The 25334-nt window shown below is 45.6% G+C and overlaps 1 protein-coding gene and 1 long non-coding RNA gene across 2 annotated transcripts in view; one reads left to right on the top strand and one right to left on the bottom strand.

Annotated features, from left to right (window-relative positions):
- Adamts9 (ADAM metallopeptidase with thrombospondin type 1 motif 9) overlaps nucleotides 1-1457 on the bottom strand; it is a 189328-nt gene extending 187871 nt beyond the window's left edge. The window contains exons 1-2 of the mRNA XM_045135846.1: nucleotides 1031-1457; nucleotides 62-447 (exon numbers count right to left, since the gene is read on the bottom strand). Coding sequence (XP_044991781.1) covers nucleotides 62-447; nucleotides 1031-1145 — 501 coding nt within the window. The 5' untranslated portion in view covers nucleotides 1146-1457. The remainder of the gene's footprint in view (nucleotides 1-61; nucleotides 448-1030) is intronic.
- Nucleotides 1-25334, top strand: part of LOC123455309 — a 122613-nt gene that overhangs the window by 1703 nt on the left and 95576 nt on the right. The window lies entirely within an intron of this gene.

Below are 25334 nucleotides of genomic sequence, written 5' to 3'. Positions count from 1 at the left end.
TGAAGTCCCCAAGCAGACAGGAGATGGGGGCGAGGAGGGAAGGGGGCGAGCGCCCGCTTACCATTCCAGAGCACAGGCTGATGACCGCCGTGTGCTCAGATTTGGTGTTGACATGGCCTTTGTAGAAACAGTGCCTGAGCTCCGCTTCTTCTTCGGAATAAAACTTGGTCTGGTTAGCCCCGGGCTCCCCGAGAAGAGTGACCGTGAACTGTGGAGCGATAAATCCGGCATGGGCGGTGAGATTAAATAGAAACTTCTGGCCGAAGGCGGAGAGGCGGTAGTGCGCCCCGGCAGAGGTAGAGGCGGCGGCGGAGGCAGGCCCTGGGTCAGAGCGAAGGCTCCGGCGCTTTCTTTTGAAGTGCACGTTCGTGGGAAAGGCTTCTCCGAGGGCGTTCACCCGCACGGGAGACGCGATCTCATATTCGCCCAGGGTCTCCAGTAACTTCGCTGCAAGAAGAAACAGGAGTGTACGCGTTAATCATTCATTCTTCTCTCCCCCCTCTCTCCTACCCACCCACCCTCTCCGCAAGTTTTCATTTCAAAGGAAGATGGGGGCTTTGTCCTGGCTTATTGGCAACCTCCTTCCAGTCAATTCTTTCACGCTCCATCAATGGGCAAATGTTTGCTGAGCACCCACTGTGTCATAGGCACAGTCCAGGACGGTGCTGGAGCGCTAGAGACTAAATGAGACCTTGACCAAATCAAGATAACACATGAGATAATTTCAGGGCCCTGAGTAAAATAAAACGTGCACGAGAGCTGGTTGCTAAGTCACTTTGGGTTTGGGACAAGAGGGTGAAAACTCAGACCAAATAAATAAATGCGAAGTGAGGGTGGTCACATTTGTTCCCTCTTGGCTAGGGATGACCCACAGCGGAGGAAATTCTTTCTAGGAAAAGGAGAGAGAAAGGGGGGGGGGAGAGGGAGGGAGACGCCTGGGCTGCAGGGTGCCCACCCTGGAGCGCGTCTGAGGAGGTGGCGATGGAGGGAGTGGGGACTTCAGTGTCCTCAAGGTCCGAAGCCTCGTTACCTTGCCTGGGGTGCAGCCTGTCCTTGCGCACGGTGGCCGCGGCGTGTGTACTCCCCATCTCGGCCAGGTCCCTCACCAGGAGCGTTAGTAGTGTGGCCCAGGATACAAACTGCATGGTGCTCCTCACCCCTCCTCCCGCAGCCCCAGCCCCTCCTCCTCCCTGCGGCCGGCTCGGCACGGGCCAGCGGCGGTGGCGAGGAGCGCGCGGAGCCCGGGTACCCGGCCGCCGCCGACCCCCTTTTGGGGGACTTTTTTTTTTTTAGGAGTCGCTGAGATGTCGCCCGGAGGGTCCCGTCTGCGCTCGGCTGAGCAACGCCGCCGCCTGCCGAGAGCTGCGCGGCTTGGGCCGCGGGCGGAGGAGGAGATGCGGGAGGAGCGCTGGGGCTCGGCCGCTCGGACGCATAATGTCCCGCCGCGGGGCCCGGGGAAGCGAGGCGCGGGGACTGTGCGCTCCGAGGCGCGCCGGGCGCCCTGTGCCGGCCTGGGGAGCGCTGAGGCTTCTTGAATGAGGGGACCGGGGGGGGGGGGCGGGATAGGGTGGGGGTGGAGGGGGGTGTCGCCGCTCAAATACCCCGGGTGCACGCCTCCAGGAGGAGGGCAGGGGTGGAGAAAGCCGGGCAGGCGTCCCGCCTCCTCCTCCTCCCTCCTCCTTCTCCCTTCTCCTCCTCCTCCTCCTCCGGGCAGATCGGGTCTCCCTCCTCGGCCGCCCCGTGCCGGACCCGTAGCCCGAGGCCCCCGCCGGCTGCTGGAGGCCGAGGCCAGCGCTCAGCCACCGGCCGCGTCACCTCCCAGAGCCGGGGAGGGCTTCCACCCACGCCCGCCTGCTCCGGAGCCTGTGCCGAGAAACTTGTCTCCCCTTTCCCCACAGAGACCAAGTCTTCTCCATTTCGGGTCTCTCCCTCGCCTCATCTCTCGGGGGTCTGGCCTCTCCGTCCCCGCTGAGTCGGCTCTCAGCGTCCCACTGTGTCCTCTCCATTCCCCTCCCTCCCTCTCTCCAGTTCCCCTTGCTTTGCACCAATCCTCCGGGCATTCTTTACAACTGAAAGACGTGGATCCGAGCAGGTCTCCCACCTCCCGCCCCACAGTTTTCTCTCTTGGAACCAGATTTGATACTCTCCCACCCCGCCCCCGCCGTGCTTATTTCTTCGCCCCAAGTCAAGAACTTTTTTCAGACCGGGATCTTGATCCCTTGTTTCAAATCCTTGGACTCCTGAAAGTTTCGCAATAGTTTAAACCTGTGACTTCCCGGGACTTCTGCCCCCATGCCCAGAGGGTCCTCTACAGGTTTCTGTGTCCCTAGCCCAAAAATGGTTAAGTTCTCTGGGCAGCGTGAAGGGGCGGGGACTTGGGCGCCCCTGACTCCTCAGGGATTTAGGGAGGGGTGGAGGGAAGGAGAGTGCGAAACTGTAGATCCCTAGGGGGAGGCCCCAGTCCCTGGAGAGATTTCCCAATCACTTCCTCTTGCTTTTAACAGCAAAGATGGTGGGATCCATGGAATGGCTCGAAACAGATCCTTTAAGCTACACCTTCCTCTCCTTTGGGATGCACATTTGAAAGTCAGAAATATTCCAGAGAGGGAAAAAGGGAGGGATGAAGAGAGGGGAACTGTTTAATCCTGGATAGTTCAAAAGCGCTTTTTCCTTGAGCTCTCAGGAAGACAGGATGTGTTAATTTCAAGGGAAAGGAAATGGCAATTTCAGTAAAACATATGACTAATAAATTATATTTGCCCAAGCGTCCTACAAAGGGGTTCACTGATGCTTGCTAGCCAGAGGTGGCTGAGCCATTAAGGCGCTTGCCTGCAAAGCCTGAGGATACAGATTACCCTGGTTCGATTCCCAGTACCCAGTTAAAGCCAGATGCACAAAGTGGCACATGCGTCTAGAGTACCTGTGCAGCAGCTAGAGGCCCTGGTGCACCCATGTTCTCCCTCTCTCCCTCCCTCCCTCCCTCTCTCTCTCTCTCTGCCTGCAAATAAATACGTTGTTGTTTTAAGCTGAATGCTAAAATGCCACCCATCCAGGAGCTAGTGATGGCTCCATTTCTAGTGAGAAGGGAACATGCTGGTAAAATGATAATCCCACTTGGTGAATGCTGCCACTGACCACCTGCAGAGCCGTGACTTCCACAATGTCAACATGGCAAAATGGTCAAGTTCTGGATGTCTGGGTGTGGTGGGTTCACACCTGGAAGTATTATAACTCCCCAGTAAAATCACTCTGAAGCACAGCAGTGGTGAAAGTGCTGTGCTGGACAATTCCTCTCTTTACATTCAAATCCTTCCTGGTGGACAAAAACACAGCATATCAATGACTATAGGGAGAGACACATTTGTTTTTCTTTGTGTATTCTTTCTAAAATTTTACCTTAGGGGTTGGAGAGATGTCTCAGCAGTGAAAGGCACTGGCTTGCAAAGCCTGACAACCACTGTTTGACTCCCTAGTACCCACATAAAGCCAGAAGCACAAAGCGGAACGTGTACCTTGAGTCTGTTCGCAGGGGCAGGGGAGCATAGCTCAGTCATTCTTTCTCTCTTAAAGAAATGTTTAAAATAAAATCAAATTCTCCCTCAGGAGTGAGCTTTGTTTACAGCTTTGAAATTGCTTCTGAGACAATACCAACATCGATTCCAGAAGAGCTGGTGGGGAAGGAAGGCACCAAGTGTCTTCTGCGGCTCCAGAGGTGTGGGCTGCAGCTGCGGGCCACTCAGTGTCTCCTCTTCATGAGTGCTGCATCCTTGCCCCAGTGCATTAGCCCCGCACTGCGCCTCCTTCCCCATCACTGTGTCTCCCTGCCCCACTGCATCGACATCTATAAACAAGTCTTTGGAAATCTTGGGAAGATGTGTTTCAAAACACAAAAACAGGAAAGATAATTGAATTAGCTAATTCAGGTCAAGAGCTCTAAATGGTCATTTTACCTTATTGAGCACTTACCCTGCAGCAGGCCATGTGCTCACACACTGCATTGAGTTTAACTTTCACAACTGCTTTGTCTCGCAGTATCAGTAATTGAAAAAAAAAAAAAAGAAGAGAAAAGCTAGTAAGTAATTTAATTGCGAAATTTTGGGAAAGATGTCTCAAATTGCCCTGAGAACCACTGTTCAATTTAACTCATTGTCTCTCTCTCCCAAACCATTAAGCCCAGGGCCAGGACTATGCTATGTTAGTTCTGTACCACTGAGCTGCATTGTCAACCCTTTTGAATTTTTTTCCCCATAGGTAGGCTCTCACTCTAGCCCAGGCTGACCTGGCTCTCACTCTGTAGTCCCAGGCTGGCCTTGACTTGATGGCATTCCTCCAACCTCTGCCATCTGAGTGTTGGGAGTAAAAGTTTAGGGTCTCACTGAGTTGCCCATGCTGGTCTCGAACTTGCCATTTTCCTGCTTCAGCTTCAGGAATGGCTGGGATTGGAGGCACGTACTGTCAGCCTAGCTTTAACTTGTTTTCCTAATGCTGAGTATTTAATAATAAATCTCTCTGATTTTCATTGATATTTTACATTTTCTTCAACATCTAGAACAGGGCTAGCACATAGTAGGTGCTTAAAAAAATACTTACTCAAGGCTGGAGAGATGTCTTAGCAATTGAAGCACTTGCCTGTGAAGTCTAAAGACCCTGGTTCCATTCCCCAGTACTCACGTAAGCCAAATGCACAAGGTGGCACATGTGTCTGGAGTTTATTTGCAATGGTTAGATGCCCTGGTGCACCCATTCTCTTTCTCTTTATCTCTGCCTATTTCTCTCTCTCTCACTCAAAATAAATAAAATAATTTTTAAAATACTTACTGAATGAATAATTGAATATAACCCTTCAATTTCAGATAGGTGGATGAATAGATAGATAGACAGACAGGCAGGCAGATAGAGAGATAGGTATCACAACTTTAAGGTTGGTTACATAAACAGGTGTATAGAACTACCTGAATTCAGGAGAGAAATGTAGATTGTAAAATAAATTCTTCTTAAAAGATGTAAAGCTTTTTGAGGTCATTTGGAGATAGCCCAGGCTGACCTTGAACTCGTGGTGTATCAATGATTCTCCTACCTCAGCTTCCTGAGTGCTGGGATGAAAGGCATGAGCTACCATGCCTGGCAAGAGAGTTCATTTTTAGCCCATTTTTTTTTTCTCTGTGAAGTTTTACTGGAATTGAATGTTTCAGTGCGTGAAAGTGGAAATCTTCTTGGGCTGATTGTTCATGAAAACTGGCTCCCAGAGGAGTGATTTTGACGTTAGTCACTAACAGCAGATAATCTGGTAGATGGAAATGAGAGGTTACATGAGCAATGACTCTGTTTGCCGAATAGCATTGAAACAGCAGGAAAGAGATAGGAAGCAAAGCCATCCATTCCCACCAAAAGGGAAAGTCCACACCTAAAAGACTGGGAGCCAGATTGTGAATGGCTTCCTGCAGGGTGAGGACCAGGTGACGCGAGGGAAAAGATAAACCCAAGACCCATCACCCTGGATCCCGGTGCCTGAAGCACCACATGGGAACTGGCGGTGGCTGAGCTCCAGGGGCTTAGACATCGCCTGCTCGGCGTTTGGTAGGATAGGAATAGTCCTCACCTGGAACACAGCGTCATGTTAAGAAAGGAGTTTCTTGTGTCATTGGTGATAATAACATTAGATTCTCTTTCCTGAGTTAATTCTTGTTTTTCCTTCTTTCTTCTCCTTCATCATCTCCTCCTCTGCTACTGCCTTCATTTTGTGACAGGGTCTTTCAAATGTAGTTCTCACTGGCCTGGAACTCACTATATAAACCAAACTGGTGTTCAACTTACAACGATCCTTCTCCTGACTCTGCCTCCCTAGTGCTGGCATTTCACAGGAGGCTGTCACTCTGGCCTGGAATTGTTACATTGTGTTGTTTATTTCTCAGCCCGGCTGGCCATTGGGTTTTATTCTCCTTGGTTTACTTATGTTGGAAATGATGCAGCACATGGAAGTGGCCTGCCAGGCATCACAGAGCTAGGAGTGCACAGCTGGGGCCCACACAGCACCGGGTTCACCTCCAAAGATTGCAGTCTTCGTAAGTAGGCTCAGTTAGCAGGTCTGGACTTCTGTCTGATGGTTCATAGTCTTTCAGCCTTTATATACCTAGCCTGATAAATATCATGTGAATTCTTTATTCTTCTAACGAGAATTCTGAAGTTCTGAAAACTTCTCTTGGGCCTACCCAAAGGTCCATCGTCCAGTTTGTGAGGAAAGTCTTCAAAACATTGTATAAAAACTCAACATAGTAGGTCCCATATTCAACTGATTCACTTTGCTTCCTTGCCACATTCAAAGACCACATGTAAGGTTATTGCCCAAGCTTCAGAGCCCAAATGGATCTCACAAATGTTTCTTCAGAGACTTTATACCTAGTGCCTCACATTTTTACATTTCTCTGCCATCTATCATCTATCTACCTGTCTATCTATCTATGTATCATCTCTATTATCTATCTTCTCTCTATCTGTCATCTATCTATACTGGAGGGAGAGGGGGAGAGAGAGAGAATGAAAATGAATATGCCAGTGCCTCCTGCCACTGCAAACCACCTCCAGACACCCAGACACATGTGCCACTTTGTGCTTCTGGCTCTGTGTGGTTACTGGGGAATTGAACATAGGGCTGGAAACCACTGAGCTATCTCTCCAGCCCCACACCTTACATTCTTGTCCAGCTTCCTTTTCTATCTTGTGAAAGAGGTCATCAGGCTTGGGGAGGGGTCACCATTATAACCACACATGGAGTTTAGAAATGCTAAACTCTTAGCTTAGATTCAAACCACTCTAAATTGAAGTAGAATTAGATATCAACATGACTTATATAGATCTGATTTTTTTAGAGTGAATATTTGATAGAAATGGTTGTCAGAGTTAATATGACAAATATTGTTCATTAGTCCTGGAAGTAGGCTTTATAAATAAGTGTAACTGGGACAAGTGGAATGTGACGCGCTTTGGAGTATTTAGGGATGGGTCAGAATGCTTTGTGTCCCTAGCCCAGAACTTTTCCTGTTTTAGCTTGGGACACAATGGTTATTGTCACATGTTGTCCTCTAAGCTACAAAAAGACAAAGGACAAAGCTGACCCCTCACTGATATATCATCATGGTACAGAGTAGATGCTTCATAAATAGTTCATAAAGGAGTTAACCATTCCCACCAGCTTGTTTCTCACTTTCAGAGATAGTATTTCTTTTAATTCATCAAAACCATTAGTTCTTGCATAAATATACTCACACAGATGTCCTAAGGACAACAGAGGTAATTTCTGTTGGTGAAGTAAGTCCTACTTTAGTCAAAATCATTGTGACCCCCGCCTCTGAATTAGAAAATTTCAGTGGCTACTTCTGGATTCTGATTGTCCAGGTCCCTAGAGCACTTTTTACCTGCCCAGCACAGCACTTGAGGGTTAGGCCTCTTCTATGGGGACTTCCCATAGCTTCTGCGTGACCTAAACTTGGAGTAGTACTGGCTGCCAGTCTCAGAGGGTGTCATAAAAATGTTCCATGAAAGTACGGGGGTCTTGCCTGTTGTTGAGGCATTGAGCTCTATGTTTTCAAATGAGTAGCTTACAACCCAGCTACCAACTAGGTTAGGAGGGGTGGGTCCTGATTCTTAGTAGTTTGATACCCTTGTCAGCTAACCTCCAATAACCACACCCACTTTAACCTCCCACTCTCCCAAGTCTATGTGCTCGTATGTCTTAGCTATGAAGGGCTGGAGAGATAGCTTAGAAATTAAGGCCCTTCGATATGAATACTTCTCATACACACCTTTCCTATAAACCCTGCTAGCCTTTTTAATTTTTTTAAGCTTTTAGAAACAGTCTGCTTATGTGAAAAACTCATATAAAGTTCATATAAGCTAAGAATTTCTCAAGCATGAACATTTTTCCAGTTTAGCTTTAAGAAAAAAAAAGCAAAACATGATTTCCCCCCCCCCACAAACATTCAAAAAGTTGATATGCCAGGCGTGGTGGTGCATGCCTTTAATCCCAGCACTCGGGAGGCAGAGGTAGGAGGATTGCCACAAGTTCAAGGCCATTCTGAGACTACATACGGAATTCCATGTCAGTCTGGGCTAGAGTGAGACCCTACCTTGAAAAAAATACTGATTTTATATAATAAATCAATTAAATACATTCAAAAGAGGTGACTTTTAAATTAGGTACCTCTTCCAGGCAACACTTCCTAATTATACCTATTTATACGGCTTTCTTCTAAGACCAATGAATAATACTGTATTTAATGCTCCTGACAGCCCAGCAAAACAAATAGTGTCCTTAACCTATTTTGCAAGGAAGAAATAAAAGCACAGGAGAAAAAGGTGGGGGAGATGGCTCAGTGGTTAAAGGTGCTTGCTTGCCAAGCCTGCGGGCCTGGGTTCGATTCCTTAGTACCCACATAAAGCCAGATGCACAAAGTTATGCGTGCGTGTGGAGTTTGTTTGCAGTGACAAGAGGCCTTGGTGTGCTCAACCTCCCCACCGCTGTCCTGTCTCTCTCTGTTTCTCTCTCTTTCTCTCTGAAGTAAATAAATACATAAAAATATCTTTAAAATAAAATAAAATAAAATAAAAAAGAACTTGTCTAAGAATGCACAACCAGTAGACATGAACGGGGAATAAAACTTTGAAATCAAGGTCGATTTCTAGGGTCTGCACCCTTCTAATGCCACATGGCGGTATCTTTCATGTCAGTGTCTTGTTAAGCTGAATGCACGACAAAGCTTAGGGACCTGATTCTAAAGAGGGAAAAGCAAGTATTAGCAGGATTCTGATTTTGAGCAGCTGGGGCTAGGGACGTGGCTCAGAGGTAGAGTGCCTACTTGGCATGTGCAAGGCCCTAGGTTCCAGTCCAAGTACCCCACCTTTCCCCAAGCACGCGTTATTTGGGGGGCTGTGGAGATAGGCAAGCATTTGCAGAGCAAGCACAAGCACCTGTGTTTGACCCCAGAACCCATGTAAATGAAGGGCGAGGTGATCCTGGAGACCCCCAGGGCGTGGTCCAGGGTGTCAACCTTACCTGAGTGAGGGTGAGTGTCAGACAAAGACGGCTGGACTTGGGAGCACAGATCTTCATAACTGCGTGTGTGTGAGATGGGCACACGTGTGTGTGCATGTTTGTATGTATGTGTTAATGCGGGTGCCCATGCCCACATGTGCACCTGTATGGTAGACAGCGTTCAGGGTGCTGGGCTCAGTGTAGGGAGGAAGGGGTCTACTCAAGCTTACAGATTAGGGAGAAGTCCCGTCAGTGGTGGAGGAGGCTGCTTCTATACACCCGGGCAGAGAAACACCCAGACAGCCCAGAGAAGCCAAGAGCAGCAGCGCTAACGCGCCGCGAGTGTCAGGGACCCGGGCAGCGCCCAGGCTGCTCTGCACTCCTCTGGGCTGGAATTCAGATCCGCCGCCGCCAAACACGCCTTTGGGCTGGACTCCAGGACCCACCCGCAGTGACACTTCCTCTGCCCAAGTTACAAGCTTTAGTAAAACATCTGCATCTATGGGGAACATACATTCAAGCTACCACAATGTGTGTATGCAGCCCTGAGGAAACTGTGGTGTTACACTCAGAAATGCTGTCCACTGGTGTTGAGACAGGCTGTCTCACTGGCATGGGATTCATCCACTAGGCCGGATTAGTTAGCCAGCGATACCCAGGAATCCATCATCTTCACTTGCGCACACTGGGATTACAGGCAGGCGCATGCCACCACAGCCAGCCATTTCCAGGTGGCCTCACGTGTGCATGGTGATTCCACCGAGCTATTGCCCCAGCCCTGCAGCCATTCTTTTTGTTGTAGTTGTTGGAGGTAGGGTCTCAACTGTAGCTCAGGCTGGCCTTGAACTCAATGTGACCCTCCTACCTCCTCTGCCAGAATGCTGGGGCTCAAGGTGTGTGCCTGGGCCTGGCTTCCCCCAAGCATTCTTACGAGCTCCTGTTGCTCCCAGCTCTTCCCAGGGTCTCTGTGTTTGTTTTCCGGGCTCTGCTGTGGTCCCTGCACATCCTCAGCAACTGCCTTGAGTTGAAGCCATGCTGGCTCTGACCTCCCTGCGATGAGCCAACTTGGGCTTCCTCTACAGAGAAAAGTTACAAGCAACTCTTTGAGTTAACTCAGCTTCTGTGACCACTGAGAACCGGGGGAGGCTTTGCAGTGAGGAAGAGCATGCTAGGTTTCCACAGGAATGTGCGGATATTTGAAATGCAGAAGATTATAGATGTGTCACGAGTACCAACATGATCATGAATGAGTGACTGTGGCATCAGAGCAATGCCAGGTGTCCATGGGAGATTCGCCATGCTTGGCTTTGGTGTTGACTAGCATGCATGACAAAATAAGTCGCATCCCAAAATGAAATGTAAACCTGGCAATTAGGGCCCTGTTGGGTCCCTGTCAAATGTAGGCAAAAATAACTTGCTTTGCAGTCTTTTGCCTATTCAAGACAGGTCTGAGTGTATGTGTTCATATTGGTGACATTCTTTGTTTTAAATTTTATTTCTTTTTTTTTTTTTTCAAGAAGAGAGAGAGAGAGAGAGCAGACAGATAGAGAGAATGAGGGCTCCAGCTGCTGCAAACGAACTCCAGATGCATGCATCACCAGGTGTATCTGGCTTTATGTGGGTCCCAGGGAATCAAACCCGGTCATTAGGCTTTGCAGGCAAGCGCCTTAACCAGTTAGCCATCTCTCCAGCCCCATCAGAGACATTCTTGATGGTATGTGTGGTAATGAACCTCAGCCACTGTTGGGTTATACTTAAAGGGGTTAGTTCCAAAAAGCAAGAATTTAGTAGTTTCATTTTCTTCACTATGGCAGTAGGCATGTCTGAATTCTGGTCACAGTAGGTAAAGCAAATTCACCTAGGTTCTATAGCAGCGTACGATTCAACTCATTAATACTGAACAGAAACCTGAGCCTTGGGGAACTTATAATTACTCTGTGATACTATTTCTAATGAATTGGCGGTCTGGGGAATGAAACCCTCTCCAGTCACTGCAATGGCCGAGTGAGGAGAGAAAGGAGTTCTACTGTGTATTCTAGTGTGTGTGAGACAGTAGCAGAAGGAAATGGGAGGCAGGTACTTAACAAGAATATGAAAGGCCTTGTGCTTAACACATGGACATGCCCAAGATGTGTGCCCACCAGCCAGGCTGCAGTGTCGATTTTCTAATTAGGCTCCACTGTGGAAAAGATGCAATGAAACCGCAGCACTGCAGTCTCACTGGAGGAAGATATGCAGCTTAGAGTCTGAAAAGATAGATACCCAGCCAACGTGACCCATGGCTCTGCTGGGACTAGGGAATTACGAAGATCTTGCATGTTTTCTGTGCCGTTCATTTGCATATTTGCTCTTACAATAAGAATATATATATTTTGAGATAAGAAGGGTTTATAGTCAAGTGAGGAAGAGACGTAACAATGTGAACAAGAATTTCATTCCATTATGCTGAAAACTGTGAAAGACTAAAGGGAAGGTGGGGAAAGGAATATGTGTGTTTGTGTCTGTGTGTGTGATGCACATGTGTGCTCACATGTATGAGTTCACAAGTGTGTGGGTGTGTATGTGTGTGTGTGATGTGCATGTGTATATATGTATGTTCACATATGTACGGATGTTGTATGGATGTGTGTGTGATGTGCATGTATGCATGCACAAGTCTGTATGTGTGTATGAGTGTGTGTATGTGGTGTGCGTGTGTATGTATGCATGGATGAACCTGGGGGTGTATGGATGTGTGTGTGTGATGTGCGTGTGTATGGATGTGTATTTACATATGTATAGATGCACATGTGTGCGTGTGGAGGCCAAAGGTTGGAGTTGATGTTGGCTGTCTTCCTTAGTTTCTCTCCATGTAGGTTTTAGGCAGGGTCACTCCTCACTGAGCCAGGAGCTTACCTGCATTGGCTTATCTTGCTGGCAACAAGCCCCGGAGACTCTCCTCTCTCCGCCTTCCCAGAACTGGCTTTACAGGTGTGTGTGTGTGTGTGTGTGTGTGTGTGTGTGTGTGTGTGTGTGATCATGACTGGTTTTATGTGGGTGATGGAGATCAGAAGTCAGGACCTTGTGCTTGCAGGGCACTTTACCAACAGAGCTGTCTCCTCAGGCCCCCAGTGCTCTCTTTGCATTTGAAAAGAGTATGCTATCAGCTGGATGGAGTCAAAAGAGAAGGCAAAGTGTCTCAGATTTTCACAGTGCTGACATGTGAATCAGGGTCTTGCGCATGCTGAGCAGGCACTTTACCACTGAGCTACAGCCCTGACCCTCAGAGCACCTTGAAGCATAGTGTAGCTAGTAAGTCCAAAGTACATATGTAAGGGCTGGAGAGATGGCTTAGCAGTTAAGGGGCTGCCTGCAAGGCCAAAGGACCCAAGTTCGATTCCCCAGGACCCACATAAGCCAGCTGCACAAGGTGGTGCATGCATCTGAAGTTTGTTTGCAGTGGCTAGAGGCCCTGGTGTGCCCATATTCTCTCTCTCTCTTTCAATTCTTTCTCTATCTATATGCCTCTTTCTCAAAAAAAAGTTTAAAAATTTTTTTAAAAAACAAGTATGTGTGTAAGGCAGGATTAATGGAAAATAGTGAATGGCATTAGGTTGAGCATATCAGCTGTCAGGAAAATAACCTTAAAATTGTCATATGAAAATTATCTTCCAGGACAGCCTGGAGAACCTAATATTCATACCAGACCCGAGGGCAGAGGAAAGGCCTCTCCCCTAGTTAGTTTCTCTTTGCCGCGGCTGGGTCCTGACAGGACGCCACTGTGTCGCTGTTTGTCTCGGCGGTGGGAGCGACTCACAGCTGCGTTCTTGAAGCAGCTCGTCCCATCAAGGCGGTACTCAGGATGCAAAGGGCTTGGCACCCTGGGACCTAGCATATGGTGTATGGTTTATGAAACTTGGGTGCCAAATCCATGGGAATGTGCTTCCCACAGTCAGGGAGCATCTTTCCTCCTCACTCACCTCTGCCTGGAAACTCCCGTCAAACACACTCTCAGACATGAGTCTCCTAGGTGACTCCAATCAAGTTCCCAATGAAGATGAGCCTGCACACCCTTGATTCCATAGAGAGACACTGAGTTGTAAATGGAGAGAAAGCCCAAGGAGACAGACCAGAAAGGGGCTGGGGAGATGGCTTAGCCATTAAGGCTCATGCCTGTGAAGCCTGAGGACCCAGGTTTCATTCTCCAGATCCCACATAAGCCAGATGCACATGGTGGCAAATGCATCTGGAATTTGTTTGCAGTGACTAGGGGCCCTGGCATGGCCATTCACACACACGCACACACATACACACACACACACACACTCTCTCTCTCTCTCTCTAAGAAATGAATAAATAAAAATAAAATCTTAAAAAAAGAAAAAGAAATAGACCAGAAAACAACAACAACAAACAGAAACATAGTAAAACTATTTCTTAGAGTGGGAACACAGACCTTTTGGTATATGGTAGAAGAAATGACCTGGTGGACATGTGGGATCACACACACACACACACACACACACACACACACACACACCTTGAAGTGGCTTCAGGGGTTGAACATAAAACATTAAATCAAGACTGAAATAAAGGAAGTGGAAGGACCTATGTGTGGGATAGAAAGGTGCTTCTGTAACAGAAGGACGCAGACTAGGTGATATATAGTAAAGTCAGTAATATAATAGAGCTTGAGAAGGTGGGAAATCCAATGTCAAGTGTTGGCAACTAACGAGAGATGTATTATTACATTATAACAAGGTAGAAAGTGAGAGGAGAGAAGAGGGAGGCAGAGGAGGCATGCTTCTCTTTATAAGGATCTATTCCAGCAGTAATGGCCTTAATTCATTCCCTCCTGGATTCTCTTGACCTAATCGGCGGTTTTCGTGACGCTTCACCTCCTTGAGGATTAAGTTTCCATCATATATATATATATATATATATATATATATATATATATATATATATTTTAGGGGGGACATCCAAGTCACATCAAATCACAAGTCAAAGGGCAAACTGAAAAAAAAAATCATCTTTGAACACAAAGAAAAATCTTGTTTACTAAAGCAGGCCATGGGGCACCACCTTTAATCCCAGCTCTTGGGAGGCAGAGATGGGAAGACTGCCGTGACTTTGAGGACTGCATAGTGAACTCCAGGTCAGCCTGGGCCAGAGTGAGACCCTACCTCGAACAAAAACCAAATCTTTCTATTGATTCTCTAAACTGAGAAGAATTCAGGAACTGAATAAGTAAGTGAGCAAACGAATGAATAACCCATTACTTTACTTTAAACATAACTTATTTTGTGTGTGGCGGGGGTTCTGGTGTGCTTGGTATGTGCATGTGTATGTGACCTTGCAGTGCCCATGCGGCTCGGGACCCTGTCCTGCAGTGGCTTGAGCTGCAGGTCAGGAGGCCTGCTCCGTGCTCCGTGCTCCCCGCTCCTGTGGGCTGGAGTCTCTTACGGATACCGCAGCTGGTTGTCCTTCACCAGGCCATGCCTAGTTGTTTCCATGAGACCTGGAGATTTGCACTCATGTAGTCTCAGGCCCTCTGAGTCATGGCACAAGCCCTAAAATGGTTATTTCAGAGATTCCCTTCCCTCCCCTAGTGTCTCACCTGACAAAAACGCTGTACCTACTCCTCCAGGGGACTGTGCAGGAACAAGGGCACCCCAAGGTCTTCGCTTGCCTGTCTCCACCTCTTACGCTGCAGGTCCATGATGCTGGGCGAGTCCGAAGGTGGTGGGCTGAAACGTGCGGTCATGACTGCACTTGTGATGTTGTCAACAGAGCCCCTGAGTGGCCTGGTCACATGAAGCTCTTTTGCCTTCCTAGAAAGCAGTGGCTTTTAAATCCTGGCTTTCATGCTCAGAGTTAGAAGTCAGTCTTCATGTGTATGGGGACCTTATCGGAAAAGGTTGCCTTTCTGTTCCTGGGTCTAGCCTGGCGCTAGCACCGAGGGACTGCCTAGTGCACGTTTGTGGGATGAGTGAGGCCGCACAAAAGAAAGATCAAAATGAAATCCCAGACGCACTCTCTATAATGTTGAGAAAACAGAGGAGAGTATGTCCTGCACTTCCCACTTACATAATGTGACAGAGCCACAGTGCCAGCCAGCAGGGGTAGGAAATAGCTTCTCTGGGGTTAGTATGTACAAGGACTCGCTTCTAGATTCCACAGTGCTGGTCACAGTCCATTGTTGGATCTCAGTGACCCTTTCTTAGATAGGCTGGCTTTTTGAAAAAGTTCATAAAGTAACATAATTACGATGCGTGCGTGATTTGCTACTTGGATGCTTCTGTGTATGTGTGCTGTCCACATGTCTGCAGGTGCATGTATGTGCAAGTGTGTGTTGCAGTCAGGGGACAGCCTCGGTGTCCTTCCTCTCAGGAACTGCCCACCCCCTTTTTATTATTTAAAAATATTTTATGTACTTACTTATTATTTATTTATTTAAGAGAGAGAGAGAGAGAGAGAGAGAGAGAGAGAGGCAGATAGAGAATTGATGTGCCATGACCTCTAGCCACTGCAGACAAACTCCAGATGCATGAGCCACGTTAGGCATCTGGCTTATATGGGGAATGAGGAATGGAACCTGTGTCCTTAGGCATCGCAGGCAAGCACCTTAACCACTAAGCAAACTTTCCAGCTCCACCTTCTTTCCTTGAGGCATGGTCTGTCATTCGATGGGCACTTGCCAATTAGGCTGCTCTGGCTGGCCAGCAAGCTCCAGGGTTCCTCCTGCCTCTGCCGCCCAGCATTGAGGTGATGCCCTTCTCATTACCAGGGCTTGAACTCAGGTCCTCAGGCTGGCAAAACAAGCACTGTGATGAGATGGTTGCTAAGGAAAGCTGCAAGCCCCGGTTGAGGTTTTCCAGTACTGTGAGTAGCCTAGCTGGAGGGGTGGAATTGGAACTCCAGAGACTTATGGCTGGTTAGAATTATTGGACTTGGATACTTGTCACTGGCTAGAGTTGTTGGACTTGGAGCTACAGAGTTTGGTGTTTGCCCTGTTTAAATCTTGGATTGCCTGAGTATTTCTTTGCTGTGCCCAATGCCATCTTTTGCAGTGTGAGTAGTTATTCTGTGCCATTATGGCTTTGGGGGAGATTTTTTTTTTATTATGGCTCAGTTCAAGTATCTGGGACTATGGGAATGTTTTTGAACATCATTAGGATTGATACAAATTATGGGGATTTTTAAAGATGGACTGAGTGCATTGCATTTTAAATCATAAATGGTTATCAGTTTATGGGACTAGGAGCAGAATGTGGTGGTTTCATTCAGTTGTCCATAGACTAAGGTGTTCTAAATGCTAGGTCCCCAGCTGATAGCAATTGGAAATTAACACCTCCTTGAGGCAGTGTATTTTGGGGGGCAGGCTTATGGGTGTTATAGCCAGTTCCCCATGTCAGTGTTTGGCACACTCTTTTGTTGCTATTGTCTACCTTATGTTGGCCAGGGGGTGATGTCTACCCTCGGCTCATGCCATCATTTTCTCTGCCATCATGGAGCTTCCTCTTGAGTCTATAAGCCAAAATAAGCTTTTTTTTTTTTTCCCCACAAGCTACTCTTGGTAGGGTGATTTCTACCAGCAATGCGAACCTGACTGCAACACACCTTATCCGAGAATTCCAGACACTTAAATGGATTGGAAAGACTATGACAGAAGGTATTTCTCACCATTTAACTACCACCAAATTCACTGGATTTCCTAATTTTCCTTTTCCTTTCCCTTTTTCTTGCCTTCATTTCCTGCCCTTTTTCCTTTAAAAATACTCTTATTTATTTATGTTATTTTATTTTTATTTTTTTGGTGTTTTGAGATAGGTCTCACTCTAAATTAAGCTGGCCTGAAATTCACTATGAAATTCACTATTCACTATGAAAATCACAGGCTGGCATGGAACTCACAGTGATCCTCCTACCTAGGCCTCCCTCAAGAGTGCTAGGATTAATGGCATGCACTGCCAGGTCTGACTAAAAGTATTCTTAATTATTTGCAAGGAGAGAAACAGAGAGAGGGAGAGGGAGAGAGAGGGAGAATAGGCATGTCAGGTCCTCTGGCTGCCGCAAACGACCTCTAGATACATGCACTACTTTGTGCCTCTGGCTTGACATGGGTACTCAGGAGTCAAACCTGGGCCATCAGGAGGCTTTGCAAGCAAGTGCCTTTAACCTGTTAGACACCGCTCCAGCCTCACCTTTTTCCTTTTGTTAAGATAATATTAACCAGACAGCATTGAAATCCTAAAAAGATAAATAAATAAAAAATAAGCTACTGATTTAATTCAGAAAGACTTGTCCATGAACTGAGTGATATGTTTACATTTAAATTCACCACTATGGAATAGCAAACTATTAAAGGCAACCAGATACTTGTGAAAAGGGGACTGGCTCAGTGTACTGACATTCAGCACTGTGAACACATACAGCTGTAAGAAAGAATTAAGCAACTATGATCTTCAAAGCGTACACAGAGGTGGAGAACACAAGGTACCAGCAATGTCATTAGGCTTCCAGTATTTGCGAATGCATAAATTGTTTCTGAAGGACACATGCGAAACAGTGAATACTGTCAGCCCTGAGGGGGATGCTGTATGTGGGCAGGGAACTTCCACCTGTGTGCCCTGTAATTCCTCTGTTATTTATACCACATCATGTATTACCTAATTAAAAATAAGTTCAAAGGCATTAGATAATACTTTGGCTAATAGAGAGGCCTGCCGTTTTGTCACAGATGGAGAACATTTGCCACTAGGAGGAAAAATGGGGATAACCTAACAGGAAGGAAGTTTGTCTGAATGTGTCAAAGCTTCCAAACTTTCCTCATGAATACATGCTTCCAGTATAAAGAATTTATTTTTAAGAATTTGACTGTAAGGACCACACTATGGAAATATTAAGAAAAAAGCTAGATATAAGAAAAGAAAGCTTATGTAGTTAATGTTGCAGTTATGTCTTAAAATGCTATCTGGATATTTAATCATAGAAAACTGCTCATAATATTCAGGTATAGAATCATAATATTCAATACCAAACTTCATAACTGTAGACATAGGCATATACACATGTGTATTCATAGAGCCAATATTTAACAGGTTTATTGTGAGTGATACATATTCTCATTATCTTTTTTCTAAAGCTTTTTCCTTAAACTTTTGTTTCAGAGAGTGAGAAATAGAAAGAAAAAGACACAGAGAGAGAGAGAGATTGGTGTGCCAGGGCCTCAGCCACTTTAATCGAACTCCAGATGCTTGCACCATCTAGTGGGCATGTGAGACCTTGTGCTTGCCTCACCTTTGTGTGTCTGTCTTATGTGGGATCTGCAGAGTCAAACATGGGTCCTTAGGCTTTGCAGGCTCTTTCCTTAACCACTAAGTCATCTCTCCAGGCCTTTTAAAGCTTAATTTTTTTTTTAAATTTATTTGGTAGAGGATGGAGGCAGATAGAGAATGGGTGGCCAGGACCTCCAGACATTCATTGCAAACGAATTCCAGACTCATGTGCCACCTTGTGCATATGCTTATTTGGGTACTGAGGAATTGAACCCAGGTCCTTTGGCTTTGTATGCAAGTGCCTTAAGCATTAAGCCATCTCTCCAGCTCTATTCTCATTTTCTTATTTGATTTTTCAGAGGAAACTGAGAATTAATGATGAGAGAATTAAGGAGAGTTTTTTTTTTTAATAGTTTTATTTATTGTAAAGAGAGAGAGAGAGAGAGAAATGGGTTTACTAGGGCCTCTAGCCACTGCAAATGAACTCATGTGCCATCACGTGCATCTGGCTTACATGGGTTCTGGGGAATCAAACCAGGGTCCATAGTCTTCGCAGGCAAAAACCCTAACTGCTAAGCCACCTAACCAGCCCAAGGAGAGTGATGGCTTAAGTGTGCTGTAAGTAACCATGCCAACATCACTTAAGTGTGGCCCACGAAACATGACTGTGTCCAACACAGACTGCGTTCTGTTGGAGTTAAGGAAATAACAGGCTAAGACTGCTCGGCAGGGCAAGAGGCAGCTGCCAATCGTGTTTGCTCATCATGGACAAGTCTCCAAGTGAACATGTTTGTTATTAGATAGTTCTCTGTGAAGCATTTCTCCCACCTGAACTATAAGGAGCAAGTGAATATTTACTCAGTTTTGAAAGAATGTATATGCCTGTGCACATATACCCTCACATGCATGACAGTTAATAAGATGAAACAACCGATTTGAAAACCGCTTCTAAGAGCCGGGTGTGGCGTATGTGTTCATAGTACTGGCTACTTGGGAGGCTAAGGTAGGAGGATCATTTCAGCCCAGGAGTTTGAGGCCAGCCTGGGTGACAACTGAAGATATTATTTCTTGTAATTTTTTTTTCAAGGTAGATTCTCACACCAACTCAGGCAGACCTGACATTCACTGTGTAGTTCCAGGCTGGCCTTGAATTCATGGTGGTTCTCTACCTGTGCCTTTCAAGTGCTGGGATTAAAGGCATACTTCACCACATCTGACTTTTTCATACAATTTAAGACATATATATTATTTATTTATGAGAGAAAGAAAGAGGGAGAGAGAGGGAGAGAAAGGGTGCACCAGGGCCTCAAGCTACAACAAGCGAACTACAGATGCGTGTTCCCACTTGTGCATCTGGTTTACGTGGGTTCTTGGGGAATTGAAATAGGGTCCTTAGGCTTCACAGGCCAGTGCTGTAACTGTGAACATCTTCCCAGCCCTCATACAATTTTTTTCTTTTCTTCATTTTTTTCTTTCAAGGTAGGGTCGCACTCTAGCCCAGGCTGACCTGGAACTCACTATGTTATGTCAGGGTGGCCTAGAACTCAAGGAAATCTTCCTACCTCTACCTCCTGAGTGCTGGCATTAAAGACGTGTGCCACCACCTCTGGCCTCATAGAATATTTAAATTTTTTTGTTCATTTACTTATTTATTTATTTGAGAGTGACAGAGAGAGAGAGATTGAGAACGGGCGTGCCAGGGCTTCCAGCCACTGCGAACGAACTCCAGATGCGTGCGCCCCCTTGTGCATCTGGCTAACGTGGGTCCTGGGGAACCGAGCCTTGTACCAGGGTCCTTAAGCTTCACAGGCAAGCGCTTAACTGCTAAGCCATCTCTCCAGCCCATCATAGAATATTTAAAAGGTAAGTTAAAAAGTAAAATTGGTTCTACTCAAATAATCACAACAATACTATCTTTTATTATCTTTTCTTGTTACTTTTATTGTTGTTGAGGTATGTCATATATTAACCATTTTAAAGTGAATATTTCAGAGGCAATTAATACTTCCCGAATGTACAGCTATCACTACTATACAAACTATATATTATACATTTATATTTATATTTATATTTGTATTTATATATTTACTATATTTTATATTATATTATATTTATATTTTATATTATATTATATTTATATCCTCCTCAAATAACCCCATGGCCATTAAGCAGCAACTGCTTCCTGTTCTCCTCGTTCCTTGGCCCCTGGCAATTTCTCTGTCTCATTCTAATGCTATTTCACCTATTCTAGAGATTTCATATACACGGGGCCATGTCATCTGTGACCTGTTATGCCTGGGTCATTTTATTCATCATGATCTAAGTTGCAGCATGTGTCAGCACTTAATTCCTTCTTAAGACTAAATAATCCCCATTGTTCATTGGATGGAACATGATTCATCCTTTCATCTGAGAAAGACATGTCCATTTACTTTTAAAGTTTAGGTGCTAAAAGTACTACTGTAAGGCTGGAGAAATGGCTTAGCGGTTAAGTGCTTGTCTGTGAAGCCTAAGGACCCCAGTTCAATGCTCAATTCTCCAGTACCCACGTAAGCCAGATGCACAGGGTGGCGCCTGCATCTGGAGTTCATTTGCAATGGCTGGAAGCCCTGGTGTGCCCATTCTTGCACGTGCCGTCTCTCTTTCTGTCTCTCTTTCTCTTTTTCCCTCTCTGCGTCTTTCTCTGTCGCTCTCAAATAAATAAATAAACAAAAATAATTACAGTGCTGGAGAGATGGCTCAGTGGTTAAGGCGCCTGCCTGGAAAGCCTAATAACCTGGGATAAATCCCCCAGTGCCACGTAAAGCCATGTGCACGAAATGGCACATGCATGTGGAGTGCGTTGGCAGTGGCTGCGGGCACGAGTGGGCCTGTTCTTTCTCTCACTCTCTTTCTGTGTGTCTCTTCACATTGCCTCTCTCTGCTTGCAAATTAATAAATAGTACTGCCATTATGAATACATGTAGGCATATCCTTATTTTGGGCTCAGATTTTAAATGCTTTGTGTCCATGTCAACATGTGAAATTTTGGTACAATATGGTAATTCTAAGTTTAGTATTTAAGGAGGTACCAAACTGTTGTCCACAGTGGCAGAAACCTTTTACATTCCCACCAGAAATGTACAATGGCTCCATGTCTTTTCCAAACAATGCTTTTTTTAAATTATTTATTTGAGAAAGAGAGAGAGAGAGACAGATAGAGAAAGAATGGGACTACCAGTGCCTCCAGCAGCTGCAATCAAACTCCAGATGCATGTGCCACCTTGTGCATCTCGCTTATGTGGGCCCTGGGGAATTGAACCTAGGTCCTTTGGTTTTGTAGTCAAGTGTCTTAACCGCTAAGCCGTCTCCCCAGCCCTATATGTTTGTCAAATAACACTCCTTGTGTGTGTGAAAGAGCTCCTCATAGATTCTGATTGTCATTCTTCTGCTGGTGACGTTGAACATGTCTCCTGATGACGTCTTCTTTGGAGAAAGATCTGTTCAAGTCTTTTGTCATTTTTTTTTTTAATTGAGTTGCTTTGGCTGTTGTTGTTGAGAGGTAGAAGAACTTTATATATTCTGGATGCTAGAACTTCATCAATTATGTGAGGATTTTTATTATTATTTATTTTTATTATTATAATTTATATTATATATATATATTTTGTTTTTTCGAGGTAGGGTCTCACTCTAGTCCAGGCTGACCTGGAATCCACCATGTAGACTCAGGTTGACCTCATACTGACAGCAATCCTCCTACCTCTGCCTCCCAAGTGCTGGAATTAAGGGCTTGTGCGACCATACTGAACAGTTATTTGATTTTAAAAATAAAAACTTTTCATCTGCTCCTTATCTTTGCACTTTCCTGACCATGTTGCCTGACATACTTGTTACTTTTACATACTTGTATTAATATTAATATAGAAAGGTATTATTTTGTACTTTTTTCTAAAGTTATATGTGGGAAATAAGTTGGTGCTCCCTTACATTGGTGGCTGCATACTGGTGCTATCATAGCCAGAATAGTTCCTGGACTGTTGACAGATGATTTAAAATTATCCTAACTACTTCAACCAGTTCACTAGTCAGTCATTAGTCTGGGCATGGTGCGTGCACTGTGATCCCAGTGCCAGCGAGGCAGAGACAGGGACCTCTGGGGATCTCAGGTCAGCCAGTCTGGCCTATTGGTGAATTCCAAGTTATGGGAGATCTTATCTCAAGACAGGAGGATGGCATCTGAGAAACAACACCCAAGGTTGTGTTCTGACCTCTACCCTCACATGTGCCCACGTACCCACACTATAAGCATACGTAAAAACAAACTGGGGGCCACGGCGATCTTACACATTTGTGGGCTTTGAATGCCTTCTGCCTTCTGGATATTCCAGAAGTTTTAGGAACTCTGTGTCAGAACCTGGAGACAAAGGCGAATGCATTTTTTATTGCTTCAAATTCTGCAGGTGCTTAATTTTCAAAATCCTATCTTGCCAACCACATGACAAGATCCTTCGAGCATGTTCTCGAGATGCAGAACTTGGTAAGCTTGCCTTTACCTTCTCACGTCACAGCCGTGGCTCTCCTGACTCTCGCCTTCACCTTCTCGTCACACCTATGACTCTCCTGATTCTCACCTTCACCTTCTCACGTCACAGCTATGGCTTTCCTGACTCAGTGTTTTCTGACTTCTGGACAACGTAGATGTCAACTTACTACTTTTAAGGTGATTGTAAGGTTGTCTTTATATTCTTTAAATCAAAGTGAATTTGATCCCATGAACTTCACAGAGGGGCAGGAACACTCACTGTACACAAGGACCCAGCGCTTGTCTTCCAGTTCTTCACTCTTGTGACACTGATGAGTAATATTCACCCAAGGCAGATGATGAGATGTGCTGTGGGGGATGCTGAGAATACTTGAGAGATGTTAAAGTAAAGGGACCCCGCCCTTTTGTCTCCAGAAGAGCTTCAGCAGTGAGGTACCTCCTGAGATAAGCACAATTATAAGTAGTTTAGGCTAAAACGGAAAAACCACATTGGCTTAAACAACGAAAAGTTGCAAGATGTTCTGCTCTAGGTGCAGATAGGAGCAGAATATCTAAGGATGCCACTGCAGAGAGCGCTCTCTCTCTCTCTCTTGCTCTCTCTATATATTTTGGGGTCTGTCTTTCCCCCTATGTTGGCGTTATTTTCAGATAGGCTCATTACTTTTACAGATAAAGATGGACTCCAGCTCTCAAGCTTACCACTGTCTGCCAGGTAAAAGCAACATCCTAAATAAAGGCATGTAATTAAGATAGTGTAGAAGGCTCTTTGGGCAAGATTATAGAACAGATACAAATATAGAAAAAATAATGCTTCAAAGATTCTATAAAACATCTTCATAATTAATATTGCTTATTTATGCCCAATTTCTGTTTTTTAAAAATATTTTATTTATTTAGTTGAGAGTGAGAGAGAGGAAGAAGCAGACACAGGGAGAGAATGGGTGCATCAGGGCCTTTAACTGCAGGCACATGCACCACCTTGTGCATCTGGCTTACATGGGTACTGGAGAATCCAACCTGGGTCCTTAGGCTTCTGAAGCAAGCACATTAACTACTAAGCCATCTCTTCAGGCCTTGTGCCCAATTTCAGTGGCAAGGAGGAGCCAGAGATGTCCAAACATATTATCACTTATCACAAACATCCATACATTTTTTCTTCATAGATGTTATATGCAGTTACATGCTCTATTTGTAAGTTATTTATTTTCAATTACAGTATATAAGCTTGCTTGACCTATGGCTGGGGAGGATTTTCTTATAGTTTTCATTGCATCAGCTCATTAAAGTTTCTCTTGCCTGAAACATCAAGGTTTGGTTAACTGAAAAATACATGAGTGTGGGCAATGTCTGGTGGATAATCAAGGAGCTCCTGGAGGTGGATAAAAACACTCATCCACCCGTGAACCCTTGGGGCTGATGGGTAATTTACGGCTTCTTGGCTCTAAGGCTCTCATTTACTCTCAGTTAAACGTGTTCTCTCAACCTTAGCTCAGACTGTGGCAAACAGAAATGCATTTTGTTAGAGTCATGATTAAAAAGTCCCTTTGGAGGAAATAACTTGCTGATGAAGATTGATTTCCCTCTGCCTTCCTTTCTCATTTTCTGGGTCTCTTCTCAGAAACACACACACACACACACACACACACACACACACACACTCACACAATTAAAAAAAAGGAAGGAGAAAATGATTGGCTAGAACCCAGAGCAATGGACCACGAGATTCCCAATAGAGGTTAATCAAAGTTGACTGTTAACTTTTTTAGGCTTATGTGGCCACCCTTCATGGAGGGGTGAGGGAGAGAATGTGTGGTTCACCACACAGTGCTACCCATGTTCGTTATCATTGTCTCAGGTGCAGGGAGGCTCCATTAGCTGTGTCTCTGTCACTGTTATTTTACTGGTGTGAGGCAAGAGAGCGCAATGGTGACAAATCCTCAGGCTTCCAAAGCAAAGATCGCTCTAGGTTCGTGTTACTTAATACGCCGGCGTCTCAGGGGGAAATGGGATCCTAAATGCACCTATCTATTGAAGAGGGCTTTGGCGAGGACCAGATGGGTCAGGATGACGTTGAAGCCATTGGGTTCGAGTTCCATCTTGCTTCCCCCTTTCCCAGGGTTTGTACCCCATCCTTTATCCTGGCAACCCTGTCCATTGCGGGCCTGCGGAGATGGCTGGTCACCCCAGAGTCAGGAGCTCAGACAGTTTTCAGAAGAGAGTAGCTAGTGTTGATGAATGACTGCTTCAGATTGTCAAGGTGGATGCTGGTGACACAGCAGGGCCTCGGTTGATCTGTTTCCTAGGGAACTTTCCTGAACCCATTTACTCTGAAATGTCTCTCTGTGACAGTGGTGTTTTCTACCCAAGGTGAGCACCTTAGCGTTTCAGAATAGCCTCCAGCCACGAGGAGGAGAACACCTCAAGTGAGGTCACTTGTTCTGACCTGTGGTACTGTCTTTGTATATGTGAATGGAATAAGTTGAGGAAGATAAAGAGACCCGAGCATCTGTCCTCAGCTCTC

This window comes from Jaculus jaculus, chromosome 16 (assembly GCF_020740685.1).
Source record: "Jaculus jaculus isolate mJacJac1 chromosome 16, mJacJac1.mat.Y.cur, whole genome shotgun sequence".
Classification (NCBI taxonomy): Eukaryota; Metazoa; Chordata; class Mammalia; order Rodentia; family Dipodidae; genus Jaculus; species Jaculus jaculus.
This window is presented reverse-complemented; position numbering and strand designations above follow the sequence as displayed.